Here is a 23,607-nt window from a genome sequence, read left to right on the forward strand (position 1 = left end):
TCACACTGAGAACTGTTGGCTTAAGGGATCGAATGTATCTTAAATCAGGACTGTGTAGCATACGGAGTGCTTATATGCAGCTGGAAGGAACCACCTTATGTATTAAAAGAGGAAGGGGGTAAAGCCAAACCCCCCCCCCCACACACACACCCCTGGCTGGCCTCTTTCTTCCCCAGCAAGCCAACCACCTTGATGAATGGACAACGTGTAGGGAAATCTCAGAGGGCTTGGGGTGTGAGACCAAGGGCAGTTGGTCGGCTGCCTCGTTCCATCCAAAGCAAAGCCCTTCCTCATGGGAGTCTGGGCAGCTCTGGCAAAGCACAGACGGGACCAGAGGACTCACTGGGTGGCTGAGAAACACGGGCAAAGCCAAACCTGTCAGATGACAACCATGTGAAGAATAAATATAATAGAAATATTTCATACCAAAACTAAACAAAACCTCAGGCTTCCATGTGTCCTCAACAGATGTTCCTTCACCTGACCCCCCACCAACATGCAGGCCACCTGGAAGCTTCTCCGCCATGCAGCCCCACTCACTCTCTCAGGAAGCCCCACCACTACCTAGAGGTGCTTCTCTCCCAATTAGATTCCTCTGAAAGAAAGGAGAAGTCAGAGTTCCCGTTACGGCTCAGTAAGTAAATAAACAAATAAGTGGTTAAATCCAAGAGAATATTAACTGTATTAACATTATCTTATATACACTTGCTTCACATATGTAAATCTCTCTGGATCCTTACAGCAGCCTGATTCGTCGTGCAGGGCAGGGAGGCCAGCTCTGTTTTATAAACTAGCACACGTGTGTTGTGTAGAGTTTGTATAAGGAGTGTTCGTAGCATCTCCCCAACCCAACTCTAGTGCAAGATCCTGAAAGACTGGAGCTGCCTTGAAAGGCCAAAGAGGGAGTTCCTGATGCGGCTCAGCAGGTTCCGAACCCGACTAGTATCCATGAGGAGGCGGGTTCGATCCCTGGCCTTGCTCAGTGGGCGAAGGATCCGGCATCGCCATGAGCTGTGGTGTAGGTCACAGATGTTGTTCGGATCTGGTGTTGCTGTGGCTGTGGTGTAGGCTGGCAGCTACAGCCCAGATTGGACCCCTAGCCCAGGAATTTCCATGCACTGCACCCCTACAAAAAAGCAAAAAAGAAATCAATTGCCCATTGGTCTCACCACACCTGGTGTTTGTTTGGGACGGGCAGATTGTTAATCCTTGCCCCATCTACCTCCCTCACACAGAAGAGTTGGGAAGGCTGCCCTCCCTATCTAAAGATGTGGTTTAGCATAAGATAATTAAAAAGCTGTCATTTCAAGGCACAGGCTGAGTCTTTATACTACTGAGTGGCCACCAGAGGAAGAGGGTCTTAAGGATCCCAGGTCTGCTGCTGTGGACGCCTCCTGGCGATGGGAAAGGGAAGAAAGACCCGCACTCCTCCGTGCAGGAACTGTGGGTCAGACGGCATTCAGGAAAATTCGCCCATTCATTAAATGGAGTTTAGCTCTTTTGGTCTCGGAAAATACTGGTTGTCCTTAGGATAAGTTTGTGTACTTGCCAGTGGCTGTCCATGGCCGTCCACTAGATTGTAAGACACATGAGGAAAACTGTCTTTACCTCACATCCAGTTGTGGACAAAACGTTGGCTGCTGTCAGGTAAACAGGGAATGCTGCCGCTCTCAAGCCACCCGCCGCCGCAGCTGCCTTCAAAGGTGTGCTCGAAGGGGAGTCGGGGCGGAGAAAAACAGGACACTGGCCCTGGATAGTTAAGATGCATATCAAGGAATGATATCAACGCGTCCAGACGCTTGCATCTTCCCATAGAAAGGCACAGCCCTAAAATGATTAACTTGCGACGTCTGGGGGTGTTGTGTGTGTGTGTGTGATTAGCACTCATCTCTCAATGTTCCACACTTTGGTTTTCAGCAGAAACTCCCCCTGACCTCTGGACTGTTCCTCAGAGCTGAGAGGGTGCCATCCATGGCTATCATCCTCAGTAAAGCTGCCGAATAAAGCATAATTCCCAGCTTTTAGGTTGTGCGGTTTTTTTCAGTCAACAGGGGGTAGAAAGAGGTCAAAGGTCACCAGGCTTACCTTAGCAAAGCCAGCAGCGGAGGTTTCTGCCCCACCTACCTGCAGTGTTCAGTCCAAATAACAGCTTTGGGGGAACCTCTGCTGTGGGTTTTGTTTCGCAAAGTCCCTGAGGTGGGAGAGGATGGCTCCTGAGACAGGTGAGCATCAGTGGTTAGGAGACTGAATTCCCTACGTGGCAAAGGCGCCAGAACTCGGGGGCAGTTAGCAAGTGTCCTTCAGGGAGTGGGGGAGAAAGATGGACTCTTGGACAAAGGAATGAAGCAGGAAAGTGGAGCAGACCTCCAAGGCATCCTGCTGTATCAGCTCTTTTCCTTGAACTCCGAGGATATTTATGCTGAGTAACCAGTTTATAATGATTTTCCCCCACTGTGGGATTTCCCACGGTCATCCTACAGGTAAGGCGGTTTCACACGTGCATCTTTGTACAGTTGGGGGAGAGGTAAGACAGGCAGGAGTGGGAAGCCAGGCCACGGAGGCAGGAAGATGGAGCCTTCCCTGTGCTTGGTTTGGTTCTCCTACATCACGTCACTTCTTGATATAGTTCAGTACATTATGCACATCTTGCCTGGTTCCAGAAAAGTATCCTTAACGTGCTGTGCTGTGCTTACCTTTTCCCACCCACTAACCTGGAATCCCAAGAGCAGAAACTTCCTTTTGTCATCACCTAGTACCATCAGGCCCTCAGTCGATGTTCAAACAGGGGTGGGGGGAGGGCAACTAGAATAAGGTATTTTCCTCTCGAAGAGGAGAAATCATTGCATCTGTTTGGTTCCAAATAATTAAGGAAACAAGAACAAAGAGAACCAATAAAGAGTGTTAACCATGTTGTGGTTATATAAATGCAGATTTATTTGCTTGTATCATTTTATTATACAGGTCATCTTCCTGAGCATATAAAGGCATACTGGAGGAATTTTCGGGTCAATGAAATATTTAGGTGATTAAATATGCTATCATCTTAGCTACTGTTCCCAAAGCTACCCGTTTACCCAAAACAGGGGCACTGAAAACCCAAAAGGAAAAAAAATGCGGTGGCTCCTCCTCCGGAGTCCCCCCCCTCCCCCGACGGCGGGATGACTGGGAGGGACCGCGCCCTCCCCGGAGACGCTGTCCTCGCGGCGCCGCCGGCCGGCCGGAGCCTCCTCCACCGAGGGGACCCCGCAACCGCGGCGCCCGGGTGGCAGCGATCCCGCCACAGCCTCCCCGAGGGCCCGTCCGGAGCCGGGGCGGGGCGGGGCGCCCTCCGCAACCACGTGTGCCAGCCTCGCAGCGCTGCGCGCCCGCCGCCTTTCCCGGGCTCGCCCGCGGCCCGGCCGGAGCGCCTCGGCGGAGGTTTGTCCCCGCTCGCTCGCCGTAGCGCGCGGCCCCGCGGAGGGTAGGGCGCGCGGCCGACATGGGCGAGACCATATCCCGGAGGCTCTGGTTCCAGGGGGACTGGGACGCGGAAATGGAAGAGCGGGCGTTCCCCAACCCTTTCCCGGACTACGAGGCCGCGGCCGCCGTGCCGGCGGAGGAGCCGACATATGCTCGCCCTGCGCTCACCCCGGAGGAGCTCGGCCTCCCTTTCCACAGCGACGGGAAGGTGAGGCGGCGGCCCGACCCTGGCGGCGCCGGGCGGGGGGCGCCGGCGGTGGTAGCGTCCACCCGCCGCTCCTTGGCCGCGCGGACGTCACCCACCCGCGCCGCGCGCTGCGCCGGGGTCGCGGCCGGGGTCCCGCCGCGGGGGCTTGGGGGATGCGGGGGGTCGTGGGGATGCGGGAGGCTCGGCCGGGCGGGGAGAGGTGGGGGCCGGCGACGCGGCTCCTCTGCGCGCCTTTGGCTGGCGCGGAGCTGCGGCCCTTCCCGGACAGCAAGGCCCGGGGAGGCGGTGGACCTCTGGATTGTTAGCCCTTCTCCTCCTGGGGGGCGCCCCTTGGCCCTCGTGCCTTTGAAATAGTGCCGGCCAGGGCTCCGGGGTCGGTTCGTGCAGATCTGTTTGTTACTGAGAGCCCGCCCGCAGAGCTGCAAATTGTCCCCGCTGACCGCCTGTTGGTATTTTTCCTGACGGTGGTGTCGCCTGTTGGTGTTGTCGTCAAGCCTGACCCCTGGGTCCCCTGCCCTTGGAATTTATGACGAGGGAACGCCAACCCCACGGCATTGCTCATACGTAGTAGTACGACTTCGATGGGTCTGGTCTGTGCATCCAGGAGTTGGAAAGGGAATGAATATCTGAACTAACGTTAATTGGGCAGGGGAAAAGGGAACATCAAGGAATAGGTGAATGAATATCAGCACAACTGTTCTCGTGTTTGGTGAAAGCCATACAATGATCCGTTAGGTTACCGTTTTTCCACGATTTTCTGTCCCAACTCCTAAGGTACCTCCTTGGCTCCCCATGTGTTTTGTATTTGAGAAGGTTTAAGGTCGCCCAAATTAAGGCAATTTTGAAAGAGCTTTTGGTCCGAATATGGACTCTTAGGCAAGTGACTTCTCTAAATCTCTCTTTTCTTGTATGTAATTAAAAACTGGAGAACAATGTCTAATTCACAGGGTTGTTAGTGAGCGAATCAGGTAAGGTATGTAAGTGGTCTGGCGAACTGCTTTATGTGGTACCTCGTAGGCCCCCAATCAATGCATCCTCTTTCTTATTACCCTTGAAAATACAGCGCTGGTAGCTTAGAATTTATATGTCAATATTGATTTTTTCTCTAGATTTCTTCTGTTGTCACATACGTTTTTGTTGTGTTTGTGACTTAGTGTCCTAATCCTTCATAGTAAAAATAAATTTCTGGCCGGCATTTAAAAAAATCCATCATCCGTACTTAATAAGGAGGTTATTGCAATAGTAAGAGGTGAGCGAAAGGAACTCCCTACCACTGCTTGAGTCTCCATGAAAACAGTAAGGGGGTGGAAACATACTGATTTTCCACTTCAGGGAAGGAGATGAACACACTGGTTCTGAAATGACATCTTTTTCTCTTTACTCTTTATATTTGGTAAATGTGATTTTGACGCCAACTCTATACCAGACTGGCTTATGTAAAAGTAAATTGAACCACAAATAACTAATGGGGCTTGTGATATCTCCCCACAATGAAACAAAATAAGTCAAGGTGGGGACATATTTATAAAATAAGTTGTTGTAATTATATGCTAACGGAAAGGAGAAGTGTTCTTTCGATATTCTTTCAGGTTCTTGAACATGAAAGTGAGCACTTTAAAGGGGGAGAGGGATTTCTGATTTCAAGAGGCATAAAGAATGCTTAGATTTAGGAAGATTGTAAGATTAAATTAAATCTTGTGTATAGATTATGATTAGCATACTATTACATTTTTAATTCTTAAAATATTAAGAACGTAATTTAAAAAGTTATTCAGCTATGCATTTGTTTTGATAGACATGAAAGTTCATGAAAATGAGAGTGTTACGGGTTCACTAGGGTCTCCCCATAAGAAGAAGTCCTAACCGCTGAAACTTTAGAATGTGACCTTATTTGGGAATAAGATTATGTTAGAGGTAATTAGTTGAGAGGTTAAGCTCATACTGGAGTAGGGTAGGCTCTTAATTCAGTATAACTGGCGTCCTTAGAAGAGAAACAGAGATGCACAGGGAGAAAGAAGATGACCGAGCAGTGGTACAGGTGGAGATTGGAGTGATGCATCTGTAAGCCAAGGAACACCAAAGATTGGCAGCCAACACCAGAAGCTAGAAGAGGCAAGGAAGGAGTCTACCCAGAGTCTCAGAGGGAGCATGGTCCTGCCAGTACTTGATTTTGGACGGAGGGCCTGGAGAATTGTGAGGCCGTTAATTTTTGTTGTCTTAGGCCACTCAGTTTGTTTCAGTACCCTAGGAAACGAATACAGAGGGTACTTTGTAACTTAGGCATTGAGGAGTAATTGTGTCTGTGACAGTGTTAATAATTTTTTTTTGTCTTTTTTTTTTTTTTTTGCTATTTCTTGGGCCGCTCCCGCGGCATATGGAAGTTCCCAGACTAGGGGTTGAATCGGAGCTGTAGCCGCCGGCCTACGCCAGAGCCACAGCAACGCGGGATCCGAGCCGCGTCTGCAACCTACACCACAGCTCACGGCAACGCTGGATCGTTAACCCACTGAGCAAGGGCAGGGACCGAACCTGCAACCTAATGGTTCCTAGTTGGATTCGTTAACCACTGCGCCACGACGAGAACTCCCCGGTGTTAATAATTTTATCATGTGTGCTGCTGATGAGAAAAGATTACATAAAATCTACCAACACAATAACTTCATTACTAAGTGCTTTTCAAGTCATTTATTTGGTCTCATTTAGGTTAGCTGTTTATATATTGTGATGTAATCAGTAAAATTCACTTAAAATTTTAAAACCAGCTTAGGCCTACTTCACTGAATTAGGTCTCTGTAAGTAGGCTTTTGTAACATTTTCACAATATTGATACTAATATTATGGAAAGCAGTCAACCAAGATAATAGCAGTTGTTTTTTTAATGATGGAAGGTATTTAAAGTAGACACTGTCAGCTGCTTCTCTGGTAGCTGTTTTTTCCCTTCTTTTTACTTGATTTTGTCGTGGCCGTGGACCTCAGGAGCTGCATCATGATTAATCTACACCAGCGTGTCTCAGAGTGCCTCTCTCATCAGTAGCATCAGCTTTATCTGCTGCATCAGCAGGATACCCTCAGGAAATAGAAACCACACAGTGATTTGATAGGGAGAGTTTCATATAAAGAGTTATCACTAACCATAGAGAGACTGGAGTAATGAGAGATTACCTCGTAAGAAGTGAGGAGAACTCAGAGTTCCGGTTGTGGCTCAGAGGGTTAAGAACCCAACGTGGTGTCCGTCAGGATGTGGATGTGATTCCCTGGCCTTGCTCAGTGGATGAAGGATCCAGCGTTGCTGCATGTTGTGGTGTAGGTTACAGATGTGCCTCGAATCCTGCATTGCTCTGGCTGTGTAGTAGGCCGGCAGCTGCAGCTCCAGTTGTACTGCTGACCTGGGAACCTCCATATGCTACAGGCGCAGCCCTTAAAAAAAAAAAAAAAAAGAAAAAAAAGAAGTAAAAAGAACTCTCGGAGTTCCCTCTGTGGCCCAATGGGATTGGCAGTGTTTTGGGAGAGCTGGGAGACAGGTTCGATCCCCGGCCCAATACAGTGGGTTAAGGATCCAGTGTTGCCACAGCTGTGGCTTAGGTTGCAACTGCAGCTCAGATCTGATCCCTGGCCTGGGAACTCCGTATGCTGAAGGGTGGCCAAAAAAGAAAGAAAAAAAAAAAAGAACTGTAAAGAATATAGGAAGAGCCAACATGAGGGGCAGCCCCATTCCCCATTCCTAGGGCTAAGAGGGCACTCAGGAGAGAAGCCACATCTATTGCTATGTAATATATGATCTCCAAACTTAATGATTTAATTATTATCTCACTTTCTGAGGGTCAGGAATCCAGTTGCTATAGCTTAAAGCCCAGCTGACTGTTAGTGACTGGTTGTCCATAGGCTGTGGTTTTGTAACCTTGGAGCATTTGCAGGCTTAGGTTTTGGTTTGCTTACATAGCCCACTGAGGCATTATAGTTATCTCAGCCCAGTGGCCTCCTTGTTTAATTCATGTGACGTATGTGAGAGTTTGACCGAGAAGTGCCATCCTCGGTCACCGTCAGAAGTTGCTTTTTTCTCACTGTGAAACTCATAGGTTATGATGTCTGGCCCGTGGAAGAATTGTTTTGGCCGTTCATCTCATTGTCCACTTGTTTCTGTTCCTCTAAGAGCCGCGGGCCCATCTGATGTACAGCAGATGGCTGCAGACATGTGTTCAAGACCCTGAGAGGATGTAGCCAGGGAGACTCTAATGACAGCCATTAGGAGGGTGATGCCAAGAGACTGAAGACGAGTCCTTGCCAGGGCCCTCTGCACCAAACCAGTTGGTACTGAAAGAATAAAAAATGCCCTGAAGAGGCATCAACGTGTTACAGCCAAAATGGCTTATTTGCTAATTTCTTGTGGTTGCTACCATATCAGAGGTGTTGGTCCAGATACAACAGGAGGTATTTGCTGGGGTGCACACTCCTTGTTCAGGCAGTAAGTGATCCAAAGCAGTTCTCTTGTCTAGAACCACCTAGGGTTTTTGTCGAGCAGCTGTTTCCATAGCAGTAGATCCAGTGTTCGTGACCAGAGTCAAGGAGCGTTGTCTTCTTGTGCGTTAACAGAGTGGAAAAGCAAGCAGCGGAAGGCAAAAGGCATAAAGGTGTTTATATTGAAGATCTTGTTCTGGGGTCTTGGGGGGGAACCTCCCTGGTCAATTTTCATTTTAAATCTCCAGCTAGGGTGCAGTTCCATGGGAGTGGCCTTAGAAAAGACAAATAATAATGATAATTTTCCACTGAAATATTTTTTTTCTCTACAGCCACCCTCATTTCTATTAAAGATAATAAAAATAAGGTTAATTTGTTTGCAAAATAAGTCTACTCTCATTAAACTTCGCCTGATTAATGACAGACCTACCTCCTTGGGGGCCATCAGGACTTTCCATTTCCTCTTCCAACGACAGAACTGTCAGAAGATAAACTGAGGCATATTACAATTTTTTTTTGGTCATTTTTCCATTTCTTGGGCTGCTCCTGCGGCATATGGAGGTTCCCAGGCTAGGGGTCGAATCGGAGCTGTAGCCACCGGCCTACACCAAGAGCCACAGCAACGTGGGATCCTTAACCCACTGAGCAAGGCCAGGGATCGAACCCGCAACCTCATGGTTCCTAGTCGGATTCGTTAACCACTGAGCCACGACTGAACTCCCGTATTGCAAATTTTAAGAGTTTGGTGAGCACAGATGAATTTGAGTCCGGCAGCACCAAACCGGAAGCAATTGGGAGCACTGCTCCAACAGGAGCCAGGGAACAGTGTGGGGGTTGGGGCGCCAACCCTCCAAAAAGTTGAAAATCCCCTGTAACTTAACCACATAGGTGGTTCCTCTGTAATGAGATTCTTCCACATCCGTGGTTCCTTAACCTCAGATTCAACCGACCGGGGGCTGGACAGTATTCAGTGTTGAAAACAGTCCACATTCAAATGGATCTGTGCAGTTAAAACCCATGTTATTCAAGGGTCATCTGTATAAAAAAAGCCTGAAGGCTCAGTGGGCTAAGAACCCGACATAGTGGTGTCCCTGAGGATGTGGGTTTGATCCCTGGGTTAGTGGGTTAAGGATCTGGCATTGCTGCAAGCTGCAGCATAGGTCACAGTTGTGGCTCAGATCTGGTGTGGCTGTGGCTGTTGTGTTGGCAGGCAGCTGCAGCTCCAATTCAACCCGTAGCCTGAGAACTTCCATGTGCTGCAAGTGCAGTCTTAAAAAAAAAAATTAAAAAATAAGTAAATAAAAACAACCAAGGGAAATATTAGAATTCCCACTAGATTAAAGGCTGCATATGTGCATGTATGCACAATTGCATACATGTGTCTGTTATCTATCTGAAGATGTGGGAAAATTTTTCACCCAATAAAGGACATCAGAAGGTATAAATAAAAGACATACTTTGCATGAAAATTAAGAAAAAAAACCTGTACAGTCAAAAATAGCTTAAAAGTAAGTGTCAGAGCAGAGGGTGTTAAAAAAGTGTCTCTATACTAGATAAAAGTTATTTATGCCAGATTAAAAGTTCGTAAGTGGCACAATGGGATCAGTGGCCTTTTGGGAGCACTGGGACGCAGGTTCTATCCCCAGCACAGTGGGTTAAGGCTCAGATCTGATCCCACGGAGCATACCTATGGCCGCAGTGTAATATAAAAGGGGCAGTGAATATGAATGCAGTTTACAGAGAAGAAGGTCAAGATGGCCAAGATAGTATGACAGGATGAAATTCACTCACAATCAGAGAATCACAGATGAAATCAGTGAAATAACTTGTAAGACTGGTAACGATGAAAAGTGATTAAACAGATGACATGTTTAATATTTGAAAAATCAATAAAAATCTTTAAAGCGTATATCCTTAGTAGACTGTAAAAAATATTGCGTCTCTTCTACTTTTTCCTTCTTGGAGCACTGCTTATTCTTGTGCCCTTTCCTTCTCAGGAAGATAGAGCCAGACACCCAGTATTCATACAGGCCTGTTCTTGGGTTGTCAGCAGTTCCCGTATTTCCACAACCCACACCCCAGGGATACCACTGCCTGCTGCCTGTGATGAGGGTGAAAAAAAGGATGATTGGGTGTTGGAAAGTCAGCTAAACTCTCTGCCCACAGCTCTCCCAGCTTGTGCTGTTTTCACTGGGGCCTCAGCAGAATTGAATTTTTTTTTTTTTTTTTTTTTTGCTTTTTAGGGCTGCACCCATGGCATATGGAAGTTCCCAGGCTAGGGGTCAGATCAGAGCTGCCAGCCTGTAACACAGCTCGTGGCAGCACCAGATTCTTAACCCACTGAGCAAAGTCAGGGATCAAACCCGCATCCTCGTGGATCCTAGTCGGGTTTGTTAACTGCTGAGCCACAGAGGGAACTCCAGGATTGAAAATTGTCATGTGTCGTGACGTGCATCTTCAGGTTCACGTGCTTGTGCTGGAAACCTCCAACAGGAGCTCTGGAAGTTTAACCCATAATTGGCGAGGGCTTCCTGTAACTCATTTCATCTCTCTTCCCCACTTAACTTTACTCTTTGAGACAGGAGTTTTTTCCTTATCTGAGCTTAACTTATTATTTAAAAAAATGTCTCCACAGTTGCTGCTGAGCTAGGACATAGTAGATTTTCAGTGAATGTTGAATGAAGAATAAATGTCCTGAAATTTAAAGCTTTTGTTGTTTTACTAGAATCATTTTTATGTATTATTTAATGGCATCATTTTTAAAAACCTCTTCTGCATCTAGAAGGTTATATGTCATGATCTAGGTCATCTAGACAATCCTGGAAGCTAATGTCAGCCCGTGCAGAACACTTCCTGGCTGTCCTAGCAAATTCTGTACCCTCTGGGGCCACCTCGCAGGCTGCTAAGACCAGAGTAGGTTTTGAGCAAACTTTGCTTGAATAGAGCTGATGAGGACAAACTGAGTTTTCTTTTCAGAAAATGCCTCTCTTCCATAGGTTTTTAGCTAATTTTATTATATTTATTTATTTATTTATTTATTTTTGGTCTTTTTGCTATTTCTTTGGGCCGCTTCCGTGGCATATGGAGGTTCCCAGGCTAGGGGTTGAATCGGAGCTGCAGCCACCGGCCTACACCAGAGCCACAGCAACGCGGGATCCGAGCCGTGTCTGCGACCTACACCACAGCTCACGGCAACGCCGGATCGTTAACCCACTGAGCAAGGCCAAGGACTGAACCCGCATCCTCATGGATACTAGTCGGATTCGTTAACCACTGCGCCACGACGGGAACTCCGCTGGTTTTAATATGTAATCAAAATGAAAGCTAACTTTTCACTGAGAGCCTTCCAAAAATAAATATAATTTGACCACAAAGTCCTACAATCCCTCTGTTAACTAGTGATGTGTGCTTCGAGCTCTGGTGTTCAGTCTATTAACAGACCATCACTTAGCTATTGTCCTGGGTTCTTTGTTAGAGTTGTGAACTCTCTTGTGATGATAGATATATATTCCCTAAAGAATATGCACCGCAGATTATCCATTTTTATGATGCAAATTCATCAAAATTGGACAGATGTGTGTGTTTAGGATATGAAATCTAGAACATTTTTTATTAATATTATGGCTGAGTTTGAAATAAGAAAAACAGAAAGAGACCTGATTATGTAAATATATGCCTATTTTTAAAAGGGTGAACTGTTTTCAACTGTTTAAGCAAACAGCATTTCCTTGACACAGATTCAGGGTAGGAAAGCATCCTCCTTTCTATTGAAAATACTGCCAGTGAAGGTAGATGTTCCGTGTCTGATGTTTTACTAGCAAAACAGACAGATTTTCCCCCCCTTTTCTCCTTTAATAATTCACGTTGAGGTAATGATTGGGACACTTTTGCTTCTTCATTTTTATCTGCAAATAGAGTGTGAGAAAACCAGGGCCACCTACTTCATATGTGTAAAACCACCACAGAGCATCTTTGCCTGGGGGACCTCAGGTTACGAAAGGCACTTTCCTCAACCTGTGCCCCGGAGGGAAAAGGTGTGTTAAAATCTTTCTTATGAAAAAATTATCCACTGTCTATACATTTGCATATGTACACTTATATTGGAGTTCCCATCCTAGCCCAGCGGAAACGAACCTGACTAGTATCCATGAGGACGCAGGTTCGATCCCTGGCCTTGCTCAGTGGATTAAAGATCCGGCATTGCCGTGAGCTGTGGTGTAAGTCACAGACGCAGCTTGGATCCAGCATTGCTGTGGCTGTGATGTAGGCTGGCAGCTGCAGCTCGGATTTGTCCCTCAGGCTGGGAACTTCCATGTGCTGTGGGTGCAGCCCTAAAAAGACCAAATATATAGTATAAGACACATAAAATATATTAATATATAATATGTATATATAAATATAAAATGTAAATACTATATAATATATAAATATATAAATATGTAATATATAAATCAATATAAATCAGTATAAACATATGTTTAAATATGTATTTAAATACTGTACATATAATAAACATATATAATACTATATATAGTAAAATATATATTTCCTGGTGTCCATACATTTCCCTGTGTTCTTGTGTGTATAGTCGTATATCATCATATACACAAAATATTATTCTTATTATATTTAAAAATGTAAGCAAGTCATTGTTACCTTTAGTTTCCTTGTCTGTAACCTAAGGATGATAATGTTATAGTGTTATCAGGATTGAATTAGATGAAGTATCACAAGTTTCTACAGATATGAGGAATGTAATTAGTGATTCTATCCACAAGCTCTCCTAGTGCCTTTAAAATATTATTCATGTCAGAAGCCTGATTCACAATGCCTATTCAAAACTTTAGGTTTTCCCACTGTAAATCAACTAAAATGAAAAAAATAAAAATCATTTAAGGAAAAAAAGAAAAACTTTACCTTTTCCTTTAGGAGTTATTTGTATGTGCTTTTTTTTTTTGCTTTTTAGGGCTGCACCTGTGGCATATGGAAGTTCCCAGGCTAGAGGTTGAATTGGAGCTGTAGCCACCGGCCTACTCCACAGCCACACTGAGCTGCATCTGTCACGTGCACCACAGCTTGCAGCAGTGCTGGATCCTTAACCCACTGAGCGAGGCCAGGGATCAAACCTGCATCCCTATGGATCCTAATCGTGTTCGTAACCCACTGAGCCACAACAGGAACTCTTTTGTGTGCATGTGAAACACCTGTTTTGAGTCTTTCTCCTCTCTTCTGTTTGGAATTAAGATCTTGCTTTTTTTTAAAGTTAATCGTCAGTCTTTTTTAAGATTTCTGTATTTTTGTATCTTGCAGTTGTATTTCCTCAAACACACCTTTCATTTTAAAAAAAATGCAGAAAAAGTGGGAGTTCCCTGGTGGTCTGGTGGTTTGTGGATGGCACTTTCACCACTCTGGTCCAGGTCCAGTCCGAGGTCTGGAAGCTGAGATCCTACATCCAGCCGCTGCGTGCTGTGGCCAAAAAATAATAAATAAATTAGAAAAACATTCATAGTTTACAAAGAGAATGACTGCACGTTACCTACTTTTCAGCTGAACTGCTTATTTCTTCAGAAAATACCGTATCTTTTGCCTAAATGCCTGTTTTATATCCTCTTTGTAGCTCAGCATAGATGCTGTCCCAGTACTTCTCATGTGACAAACTCGTTGTCCTTTTAGAAGACTCATGTGAGATGCTGCTTTCTCCATAAAGTATTCTCAGAATTGTCCAGGGAGGCTTTGTTACTTGGCTACCCTGAGCCATTCAAAGGGTTAACTAAGAAAGTTCTGTTATTTTTTTATTGATACCACAAAAAATCACTACAAATTTTATCAGCTTAAAACAGCACCTAATGGAGTTCCTGTTGTGGCTCAGGCGGTTAGGAATCCAACATAGTGTAGTGTTCATGAGGAGGTGGGTTCAGTCACTGACTTTGCTCAGTGGGTGAAAGATCTGGCATTGCCACAGCTGCAGCAGGCACGGCTCAGATCTGGCGTTGCTGTGCTGGTGGCACAGGCCTGCAGCTGCGGTTCGGATTTGACCCCTAGCCCGGGAACTTCCATATGCCTCAGGTGTGGCCCTCAAAAAAACAAAAAACCCCCAGCACCTATTTATCTGGCATTGTCACTGAAGTGGTCAGGTCACTGCTCTGGATTTTTTTTGTTTTTTGTTTTTTAATTATAATTGATTTACCGTGTTCTGCCACTTTCTGCTATACAGCAAAGTGACCTGTGTGTGTGTGTGTGTATATTTTTTTCCTCACATTATTTTCCATCATGTCATCGCAAGTGACTGGCAACAGTTCCCTGTGCTACACAGCAAGATCTCACCGTCTGTTCCCTCCAGATGCAGTAGTTTGCATCTGTCAACCCAACACTACCCGTCCATCCCTCTCCCTCTCCTTTCCCCTTGGCAACCACAAGTCTGTTCTCTGAGTCCATGAGTTTGTTTCTTTTCTGTAGACAGGTTCATTTGTGCTACATATTAGATTCCACATATAAGTGATAGCATACTGTCTTTGTCTTTCTCCTTCTGACTTAGAGAATCTCTAGTTCCATCAATATTGCTGCAAATGGCATTATTTTGTTCTTTTTTATGGCTGAGAGTATTCCATTGTGTACATGTACCACATCTTCTTAATCCATTCATCTGTCCGTGGACATATAGGTTGTCACAATGTCTTGGCTCTTGTGAATAGTGCTGCAATGAGCAGAAGGGTGCATGTGTCTTTTTCAGTGAAAGTTTTGTCTGGATATACCTCCAGGAGTGGGATTGCTGGATTGAACGGTAGTTGTGTAGTTAGTTTTCTGAGGTAACCTCTGTACTGTTTTCCATAGTGGTTGTACCAGTTTACATTCCCACCAACAATGCAGGAGGGGTCCCCTTTTCTCCACGTCCCCTCTAGCACTTGTTATTTCTAAACTTCATGATGGCCATTCTGACCCATGCGAGGTGGTATCTCATTGTAGTTTTGATTTGCATTTCTCTAATAATTAGTGATGTTGAGCATTTTTTCATGTGTCTGTTTGGCCATCTGTATGTCTTATTTGGAGAAATGTCTGTTCTGGTCTTCTGCCCATTTTTCAATTGGGTTGTTTTTTGTTTGTTTTTTTGCTGTTGAGTTATTAGTTGTTTGTATATTTTGGATATGAAGCCCTTGTCGGTTACATTGTTTGCAACTATTTTCTCCCATTCCATAGGGTGTTTTTGTTTGTTTGTTTTTTTAATGGTTTCCTTTGCTGTGCAAAAGCTTGTCAGTTTGATTAGGTCCCATTGGTTTATCTTTGTTTTTATTTCAGCATACAGCTGTTTCACATCCTTGGTAAAAATGTATTCCTAAGTATTTTGTTTTTGATGCCATCATGGTGGGATTATTTTCTTTATTTCTTTTTTTCAGATAGCGTACAGAAACACGACTGATTTCTAAATGTTGATTTGGCAACTTTACTGAATTTATTGTCTAGTTCTTTTAGGTTTTTGGTTGAATCTAGAGTTTTCTGTATATAAGATCATATCGGTAAATATAGACAATTTTACTTCCTCCTTTCTGATTTGAATGCCTCTTAATTCTTTATCTTGCCTGATTGCTCTAGCCAGGACTTCCAGAACTATGTTGAGCAAGAGGGGTTAGAACGGGCACCCTTGGAGTTCCCGTCGTGGCACAGTGGTTAATGAATCCGACTAGGAACCATGAGGTTGCGGATTCGATCCCCGGCTTGTTAAGGATCCGGCGTTGCCATGAGCTGTGGTGTAGGTCGCAGACATGGCTCGGATCCTGAGTTGCTGTGGCTGGGGGTGTAGGCCGGTGGCTGCAGCTCTCATTCGACCCCTAGCCTGGGAACCTCCATGTGCCGTGGGAGCGGCCCTACAAAAGGCAAATAAATAAATAAATACATGTTTTCTGCCCCGTTTCTTCCTCACTTTTCCTTCTGGAACTCTAATGACTTGGAAATTAGTTTTTTTGAGGATGTTTCATAGATCATGTCAGCTTTCTTCACTCTTTTTCATTCTTTTTTCTTTTTTCTCTTCAGATTGGGTTATTTCAAAGTTCCTATCTCTCTTATTGATCCTACTATTTGATCTGCTCTGCTTTCAATGCTCTCTATTGCATTTTTCATTTCATTCATTAAATTGTTAAGCTCCATAATTTCTGTTTTTTTTCCAGTTGTTCCTTTTCTTTAAATTTATCATCTTTTTTTAATTACTTAATTCTATTACATTTATAGATGTACAACAATCATCACAACCCCATTTTATAGCATTTCCATCCCGAACCCCCAGTGCATCTCCCCACCCCCCACCCATCTCCTTTGGAAACCATAAGTTTTTCAAAGTCTGTGAGTCACTGTCTGTCCTGCAAAGAAGTTCATTGTGTCCCTTTTTTAGATTCCACATGTAAGTGATAGCATTTGATGTTGGTTTAATTTTCTCCTCGTGACCATGCACTTTTTTTACTTCATTGAATTATCTTTCTGTGTTTTCTTGTAGCTCATTGAGTTTCCTTAAAACAGCTGCTTTTTAAGTTTTATTGAAGCACAGTTGATTTACAAGGTTGTGATAGTTTCTGCTGAGCAACAAAGTGGTTCAGTGATACATATACACACATCCATTCTCTTTCAGAGTCTTGCCCCACATAGATGGTCACGGACTATTGGGTGGAGTTCGCTGTGCTGGACGGCAGGTCCCTGTTGGCCAATCAGTCCGTATACCTCAGTGTGCATACGCCAACCCCCCAAAACGGCTGTTTTGAATTCTTTATTTTATAAGTATTGGATTTTCATGTCTTGTGATCTGATATTTTTTTGGGAAATTATTGGCAACCTTTGGTGGTGTCATGTCTCCTTGATTTTTCGTGTACCTGATGGAGTTCAGAGCACACCGGCGGGCACTGCATGCCTTTCATGCCCTTTGGGCGTCTTCCCTGCTGCTCTCCTGACTTGCTGCTTCTCCCGGTCAGGAACTCCCTCTGTAATGAGACATGAGAGAGGTGGGTGAGACCTGGCACTCCCTCAGTGGCTCTGCCGTGCCTGTGCGGGAGGAGTCATGGGCCGTCTCCTTGGCCATATGCTCTACCTGTAGCCTCAGACGATGCTGGCCGAGACGGCCTGTTCCTCTCTTCCACTCCCCTGCGCCCAGATTCCGTTTGTTTCCCCCTCCAGTGCAGTGTGGGTTCTTCTCCTCTGAAAGTCTGGACTTCCACAAAGCCTCTCTCATCTGAAGGCAGCTGTCTCCGCCGCCGTTCTGCCTGCCCTCCCAGACTGTAGCTGAGAGGGGCTAGAACCAGTTCAGTCTCCTTTAGGGGTCGCAGCAGGTGCTGCAGCCTGTCTGCTTATCACCCGATGCTCTAGTGGGCTAGATTTGCCACGGGTCCTTCCCTGTGAGGCGCTGGGTTCCCTGACTCACACCAAGGCTCTGCTGTTTGTGGATGGATGCCTAGTTTTTGTTGTTAAAGGGGAAGGCAGAAACAAGGGAGGTGCTGTTTTTGTCTTTTTTATCCACCCATGGCATATGGAGTTCCCGGGCCAAGGATCAGATCCAAGCCCCAGTTGCGGCCTTCGGCATAGGCACGGCAACGCCAGATCACAAGAGATGTGTTTTACTGCTGTGATGCTGACGTCACCTTGGTTTAGGTTTTTTTTTCTTTTTAGGGCCACACCTATGGCATATGGAAGTTCCCAAGCTAGGAGTCAAATCGGAGCTGCAGCTGCCAGCCTACACCACAGCCACAGCAACACCAGATCTGAGCTGAGCCTGTGACCCACACCACAGCTCACGGCAACCCCAGATCCTTCACCCACTGATACTCGCTGGGTTCGTTGCTGCTGAACTGCAGCAGGAACTCCTCAGTTTAGATTTTTAGTATTTATACTTAGTAATTTTTTCCTGAATGTACACAAGAGGTTTCTTGTGAGGTTTACCATTTACCAGATGAAAAATAACCAGTGAGTGCCTCCCTGCGTCTCAGGTCAGTGAAAGCCTGTGAGGCAGTGAAAGCCAGGTCAAATATCCTGCATACCCCGAATCTGTATTGTAGGCAAAGAATGAATAGAAATACATTTTCTGGGGTTCTCACCGGGGGGCCTGTGTCCTGGCACTGCAGAGATGCCACTGACCCCACGGCCCCCCAGGGGCTTGGAACTCCATGCGCCACAGGGCAGCCAAGAAAGAGAAAAAATCAGTTTTCTGTGGTTTTTATAAAGGGGAGCGAGGCAACTGTCTCCACTTCCCTTTCTGAGAGCATTTCTCTGGAAATAACTGGCTTTGGAATGTCAGTCAATCTCCGCCTGAAAAGGGCCCGTTTGTCTTCACTTCTCCCACCGGGAAGTGTCGCCCTGCTCCAGGCTCTCCTCTGCCTTTGAAGTGTAGACACATCCCTCCCCGGGTTACGAAATGTCTCTGGAGGTTTCACATGTATACAGTTGTCATTTAACTTCTAAGGTTGCTGTTGGTCCAGAACCCCAAGTTTCAGCAAAATCTGCCCTGAAAGCCCGAACCGTCTGGTGACAAGAACCCGTCTGTCTTCCCCGTAGTCCCGTAGAGGGACGATTCTTGATAAGAAGGCGCCTCGGGAGCCGTAACAATCCCGAATTCGTCTACGCCAAATAACAGATCTCCTGAGACACCAAAGGGGAAAAAGAGGATAGAACTAAAGGGAGAAAGAAGAAATTTCGCAAACACACTGACACTTTAATACACCTTAACAGGTGACGTAGCAACTAGCGATTTCACAGTTATCCAAGGCAGGAAGGTCTGGACAGCACTGTCAACAGCATGTTTGAGAGTGTTGATAAATTTTCCTTGAGAAGGATCACCAGCAGTGAGTAAGCATACTTGTTTGTATAACTCCTAGCAGCTTTGGGACTTAATGTTAATTTCTTTAATTATTATTTGTTAATCTGATACGCAGACCGTGGTAGGCACTTACTTACATCTCTTTGATTGCTGAGTGATCGGGAATTCCAGCTACATTTCTGTATTATTATATAGTCTTCTCTAGAGTATTTTGTATGGCATATATTTCCCCCTTGTCATTAATTTTTAAATCATCTTTCTTATGTTTGTGTGGTCAAATCTGTCTCTCTCCTCCTTTTTTTCTTTTTGGGGCCAAGCCTGTGGCATATGGAAGTTCCCAGGCCAGGAGTCGAATTGGAACTGCAGCTGCTGGCCTATGCCACAAATAGAACAACGCCAGATCCTGGCCATGTCTACAACCTACGCCACAGCTCATGGCAACGTCGGATCCTTAACCCACCGAGCGAGGCCAGGGATTGAACCTGTAACCTCATGGTTCCTAGTCAGATTCATTTCCGCTGCACCACCATGGGAACTCCTTGTGCAATTTAAATTTATGGCTTCTTTTGGTTCTCAGATCATTCATAATTTCACAAGGCGGATCCAGAGCAAAATTAAAGATCTTCTACAGCAGATGGAAGAAGGGCTGAAGACAGCTGATCCGCACGATTGCTCTGCTTACACGGGTTGGACAGGTAAGGCTATGGGATGTAAGTAATTGACATTATGATATGTAAGACTTGGATTTGAATTTTTCTTCTTTTAAAATGACAAGATTTTTGGAGTGCCCCGTGTGGTATCAGGTTGAGGATTCAGCGTTGTCACTGCAGTGGCTTGGGTTGCTGCCGTGGTGTGGGTTCCATCCCTGGCCCGGGAACTTCCACATGTTACAGGTACAGCAAAATAAAAATTAAAATTAAAAAGTGACAAAATTTTATACAGTTTAAAAGACGTCTTGAACTATCTTCATTGATGAGATACGTTAGAGTTTTACTTTTAAAGAAACTCTCCCTGCTTGAAGCTTGAATGCCATGAGACTTTTTGTAACACTAATTACCTGACCTAATGCATAGCCTTTTTTGAAAATGTGTAATAAGAGCAAACTTGCTCTAAGGTCAGTTTTTTTTGTTTGTTTTGTTTTTGTGTCTTTGACCTTTGTGATAAAGTGTACTTGCAGGGGATTGAAGAAAGAACTGACACCTCAGAAAACACAATACCATAAAAAGGAAAAAAAGAAAAATCAAAACAAAACCAGAGTTAAATTGGAGTTCTCTTGTGTCACTTCGGGTTAAGGATCCAGTGCTGTCACTGCAGTGGTTTGGGTTGCTGTTGAGGGGCGAGTTTGATCCCTGGCCCAGGAGCTTCCATATGCTCTGGGCACAGCAAAAAAAAAAAAAAGAAGAAAAGAAAAGACTTCCAATTTCTGGTGTGACATGTCAGGAGTTTAGAAGTTGCCATTCTGTCCTAAAAGGTGAAAAGCTGAACGTACTAAAAACCAGCAACTCTTGTCCATCAGAGATGTCGGGTCACAGGACAAATGGCTGCACCAAAAATAGAAGAGAGAGGGACATTGAGAAAATCAGTTTACTGGAGCGGACACCTATAAGAAGAAACCACCACAGGAAGTTAAACTGTACTTAATTTTTTTTTTTTTTGTCTTTTGTCTTCATAGGGCCGCACCCACGGCGTATGGAGGTTCCCAGGCTAGGGGTCGAATCGGATCTGCTGCTGCCAGCCTACGCCAGAGCCACAGCAACACCAGTTCCAAGCCACGTCTGTGACTTACACCACAGCTCACGGCAATACCGGATCCGTAACCTACTGAGCGAGGCCAGGGATCAAACCCCAAAACCTCATGGTTCCTAGTCGGATTCGTTTCCGCTGCGCCACGCTGGGAACTCCTAAACTGTAATTAATTAATTTCTACAGGCAAATATGAGAGTTAAAAAACTCCAGGAGGACCCAGTCCTGAGGAGGCTCCGATTTGACTCCCAGCTCTGGGCTGCTCCTTGCCCCCCAGTCATGCCGCTCCCCTCTGCGTTCGGAGAGGGCTGGGGAAGAAGAACGCACTTGGGACCGACACTATCTGACTCTAAGACTTTTTGTAAAGTTACAGTAATCAAAACAGTGTAGTACTGGTGGAAGAATAGGAAAGAACAGAGAGCCCAGAAATAGACCCACTTTGCAGACTGCATCAGGAAGCCTGCCCATGAGTCACTGTGGACACCTCACTGAGGGATCCCTCCAGGTGACTCAGGGTCACCACCAACGTAGTGTGTGTTCCTCACCCACACACTGACCCACCCCATCACTGTGTGTGCCCCCGAGGGGAGTGGTGTGCAAGCCTTGTGGACAGTTAGTGAGCATAAGGCAGAAAACTGGCTCAACTCCGCAAAATTGAGAGAAAGCATACACACTTGAGCACCCCTCACTGCCCTCGAGAAAGTAAATAGGAGGCTGTCAGCCCTCAGCCTGGCTTTGTGGAATCGGGAGAAAGTATCCAGCCTCAAGAATTCTCCCTAACAGGGAATGGGAAGTATGGAGCGGGCATATTCACAGATAAAGTCCAAGAAAGCCTGAGAATCCCTGGTAAGGCTGAGAAAAGGCCTTTCTTTCCTTAAGGTTGTCAGGAAAGACTGGAGGAGGTGGCTCCATCTTCAGATGCTAAGACAGCAACACAAGACTTCAAGGAACAGGAAAAAATTAAGGAAACATAACACCAGAAATAATTTATAATCCTATAATGAAATAACTTTCCAATAACCACTCCCAAAGAAGTAGAGACTTATGGTTTGCCTGATAAAGAATTCAAGTTAGTTTTTTGAAGGAGCTCGTTAACTTAAAGAAAACAGTAATTCCTGTGTCAGGGCTCAGTGGAAATAAATCTGACTAGCATTCATGAGGGCACAGGTTTGATCCTTGGCCGCACTCAGTGGGGTAAGGATCTGGCATTGCCGTGGGCTGTGGTGTAGGCTGCAGATGCAGCTTGGATCTGATGTTGCTGTGGCTGTGGTATAGGCCAGAGGCTACGGCTCCTAGCCTGGGAACCTCCGTGTGCCATGGGTACAGCCCTAAAAAAAATAAAATAAAATAAAAAAAAAGACCAAAGAAAACAGAAACACTTTAATGAAATTAAGAACCCCCAGAACCTGAATTTTAACAGGATCCCCAGTAGAAGAGGCCCTCCCACCCACCTGCTTATCTGTAGCCACTGTGTTCTCACACTGACCTCTGCTGGTCATTATGAAAAGTGCCACTGATGGTTTCTTTGGGGGAGAACAAGCAAACAAGCAAGAAAAGCAGTTCGTCATTGATTTAGTGGTACGCTTCGGCAGTGTACTGGGCATGGTGGCAGAAACCCCATGCACTGGAGATGAAGGGGAAGGATACATCTATATGCACAGAGTAAGCGTAGCTAGAGATGTCTGACAAAACAGCCCACGCAAGAGCAGCCAAGATCTTGGAGAAGGACCCTGAGCTCACCCCTTCTCAGGAGCACCCCAAGATCACAACAATCTGCAGAGCAGCCATTGTAGAAAAAGACTGAAACCTACTAGAAAAGACCTTCTGCAGCTAAAGGCATAAAGAAGGAACCACAGGTTCGGTAGAAGGAATGAACTTGCAGTATAAGCAACTCCCATACCCCTGGGTTGGAGACCCACGAACTGAATTATGTCACAGAGGTTCTCCCACAGGAGTGAGAGTTCTGAACCCCACGTCAGGCTCCCCAGCCTGGGGGTCCTGCTCTAGGAAGAGGAGCCCCCCGAGCATCTGGCTTTGAAGGTCATTGTGGTTAGATTGCAGGAGCTCCACAAATTTGGGGGGAAGAGAAGCTTTGCCCTTAAAGGGTACACACCAAGTCTCATGCACACCAAGGGTAAAAGCAGTAATTTGATAGGAGCCTGGGCCAGACCTACCTGTTGGTCTTAGAGAGTCTCCTGGGGAGGCAGAGGGTGTCTGTGCCCCCAAATCCCCACCCCCCAGGGGGGGGCGGGGAGATAGACACTGGTGGAGGATATATTGGGGAGCATTCATCTGCATGCGCTGTCCTGGAAGCTAACATTTTGGCTCCAGTACTGGGACACTTCAGGTCAAACAACAAACTGGGTGGGGATATAGCCCCACCAATCAGCAGACAGGCTGCCTAAAGACTTCCTGAACCTACAGCCAACTCTAGACTCGCCCCTGGACATGACCTTGCCCACCAGAGGGCCAAGATCCAGCTCTACTCACCAGGAAGCCTGAACAAGCCTCTAGGCCAGCCTCACTTACCAGTGGGCAGACAGCAGAAGTAAGAAAACTACAGTCCCACAGCTTCAGACCAAGTCCACAAACACAGGCCAGACCCTGCCCTGGGATCAGCTGGCCCCTGGGCCTAGGGGACAAGAAAGGAGTGCACTGCTGGGACATGTAGAACATCTCCTGTAGAGGGCCACTTCTCCAAAGTCGAGATAGGTAACCAACCTATCACACCATAAAGATGCAAAGAGCAATTCAGACAGAATGAGGCAACAGAGAAAGATGTTACAGATGAAGCAGCAAGATAAAACAACAGAAGAACTCACTGATGTGGAGATGGGCAGCTACCTGAGAAAGCATCCAGAGTGATGAGCACAAGGATGATCCAGTAACTTGGGAGAATGGATGCACAGAGTGAGAAATTTGAAGTTTTTTAGCAAAGAATTAGAAAATTTAAAGA

At 45.7% G+C, this 23,607-nt stretch overlaps 1 protein-coding gene across 2 annotated transcripts in view; it reads left to right on the top strand.

Annotated features, from left to right (window-relative positions):
- The first annotated feature begins 3,193 nt into the window (after nt 1-3,193).
- Nucleotides 3,194-23,607, top strand: part of LANCL2 (LanC like glutathione S-transferase 2) — a 38,799-nt gene continuing 18,385 nt past the window's right edge. The window contains exons 1-2 of one of the 2 annotated variants that reach the window (XM_047763000.1): nt 3,194-3,667; nt 19,486-19,603. In XM_047763000.1, coding sequence (XP_047618956.1) covers nt 3,479-3,667; nt 19,486-19,603 — 307 coding nt within the window. In that variant the 5' untranslated portion in view covers nt 3,194-3,478. Of the gene's footprint in view, nt 3,668-11,922; nt 12,157-19,485; nt 19,604-23,607 lie in introns of those variants that run through there. The other variant, XM_047763001.1, reaches the window with a different exon arrangement.

This window comes from Phacochoerus africanus, chromosome 16 (assembly GCF_016906955.1).
Source record: "Phacochoerus africanus isolate WHEZ1 chromosome 16, ROS_Pafr_v1, whole genome shotgun sequence".
Classification (NCBI taxonomy): Eukaryota; Metazoa; Chordata; class Mammalia; order Artiodactyla; family Suidae; genus Phacochoerus; species Phacochoerus africanus.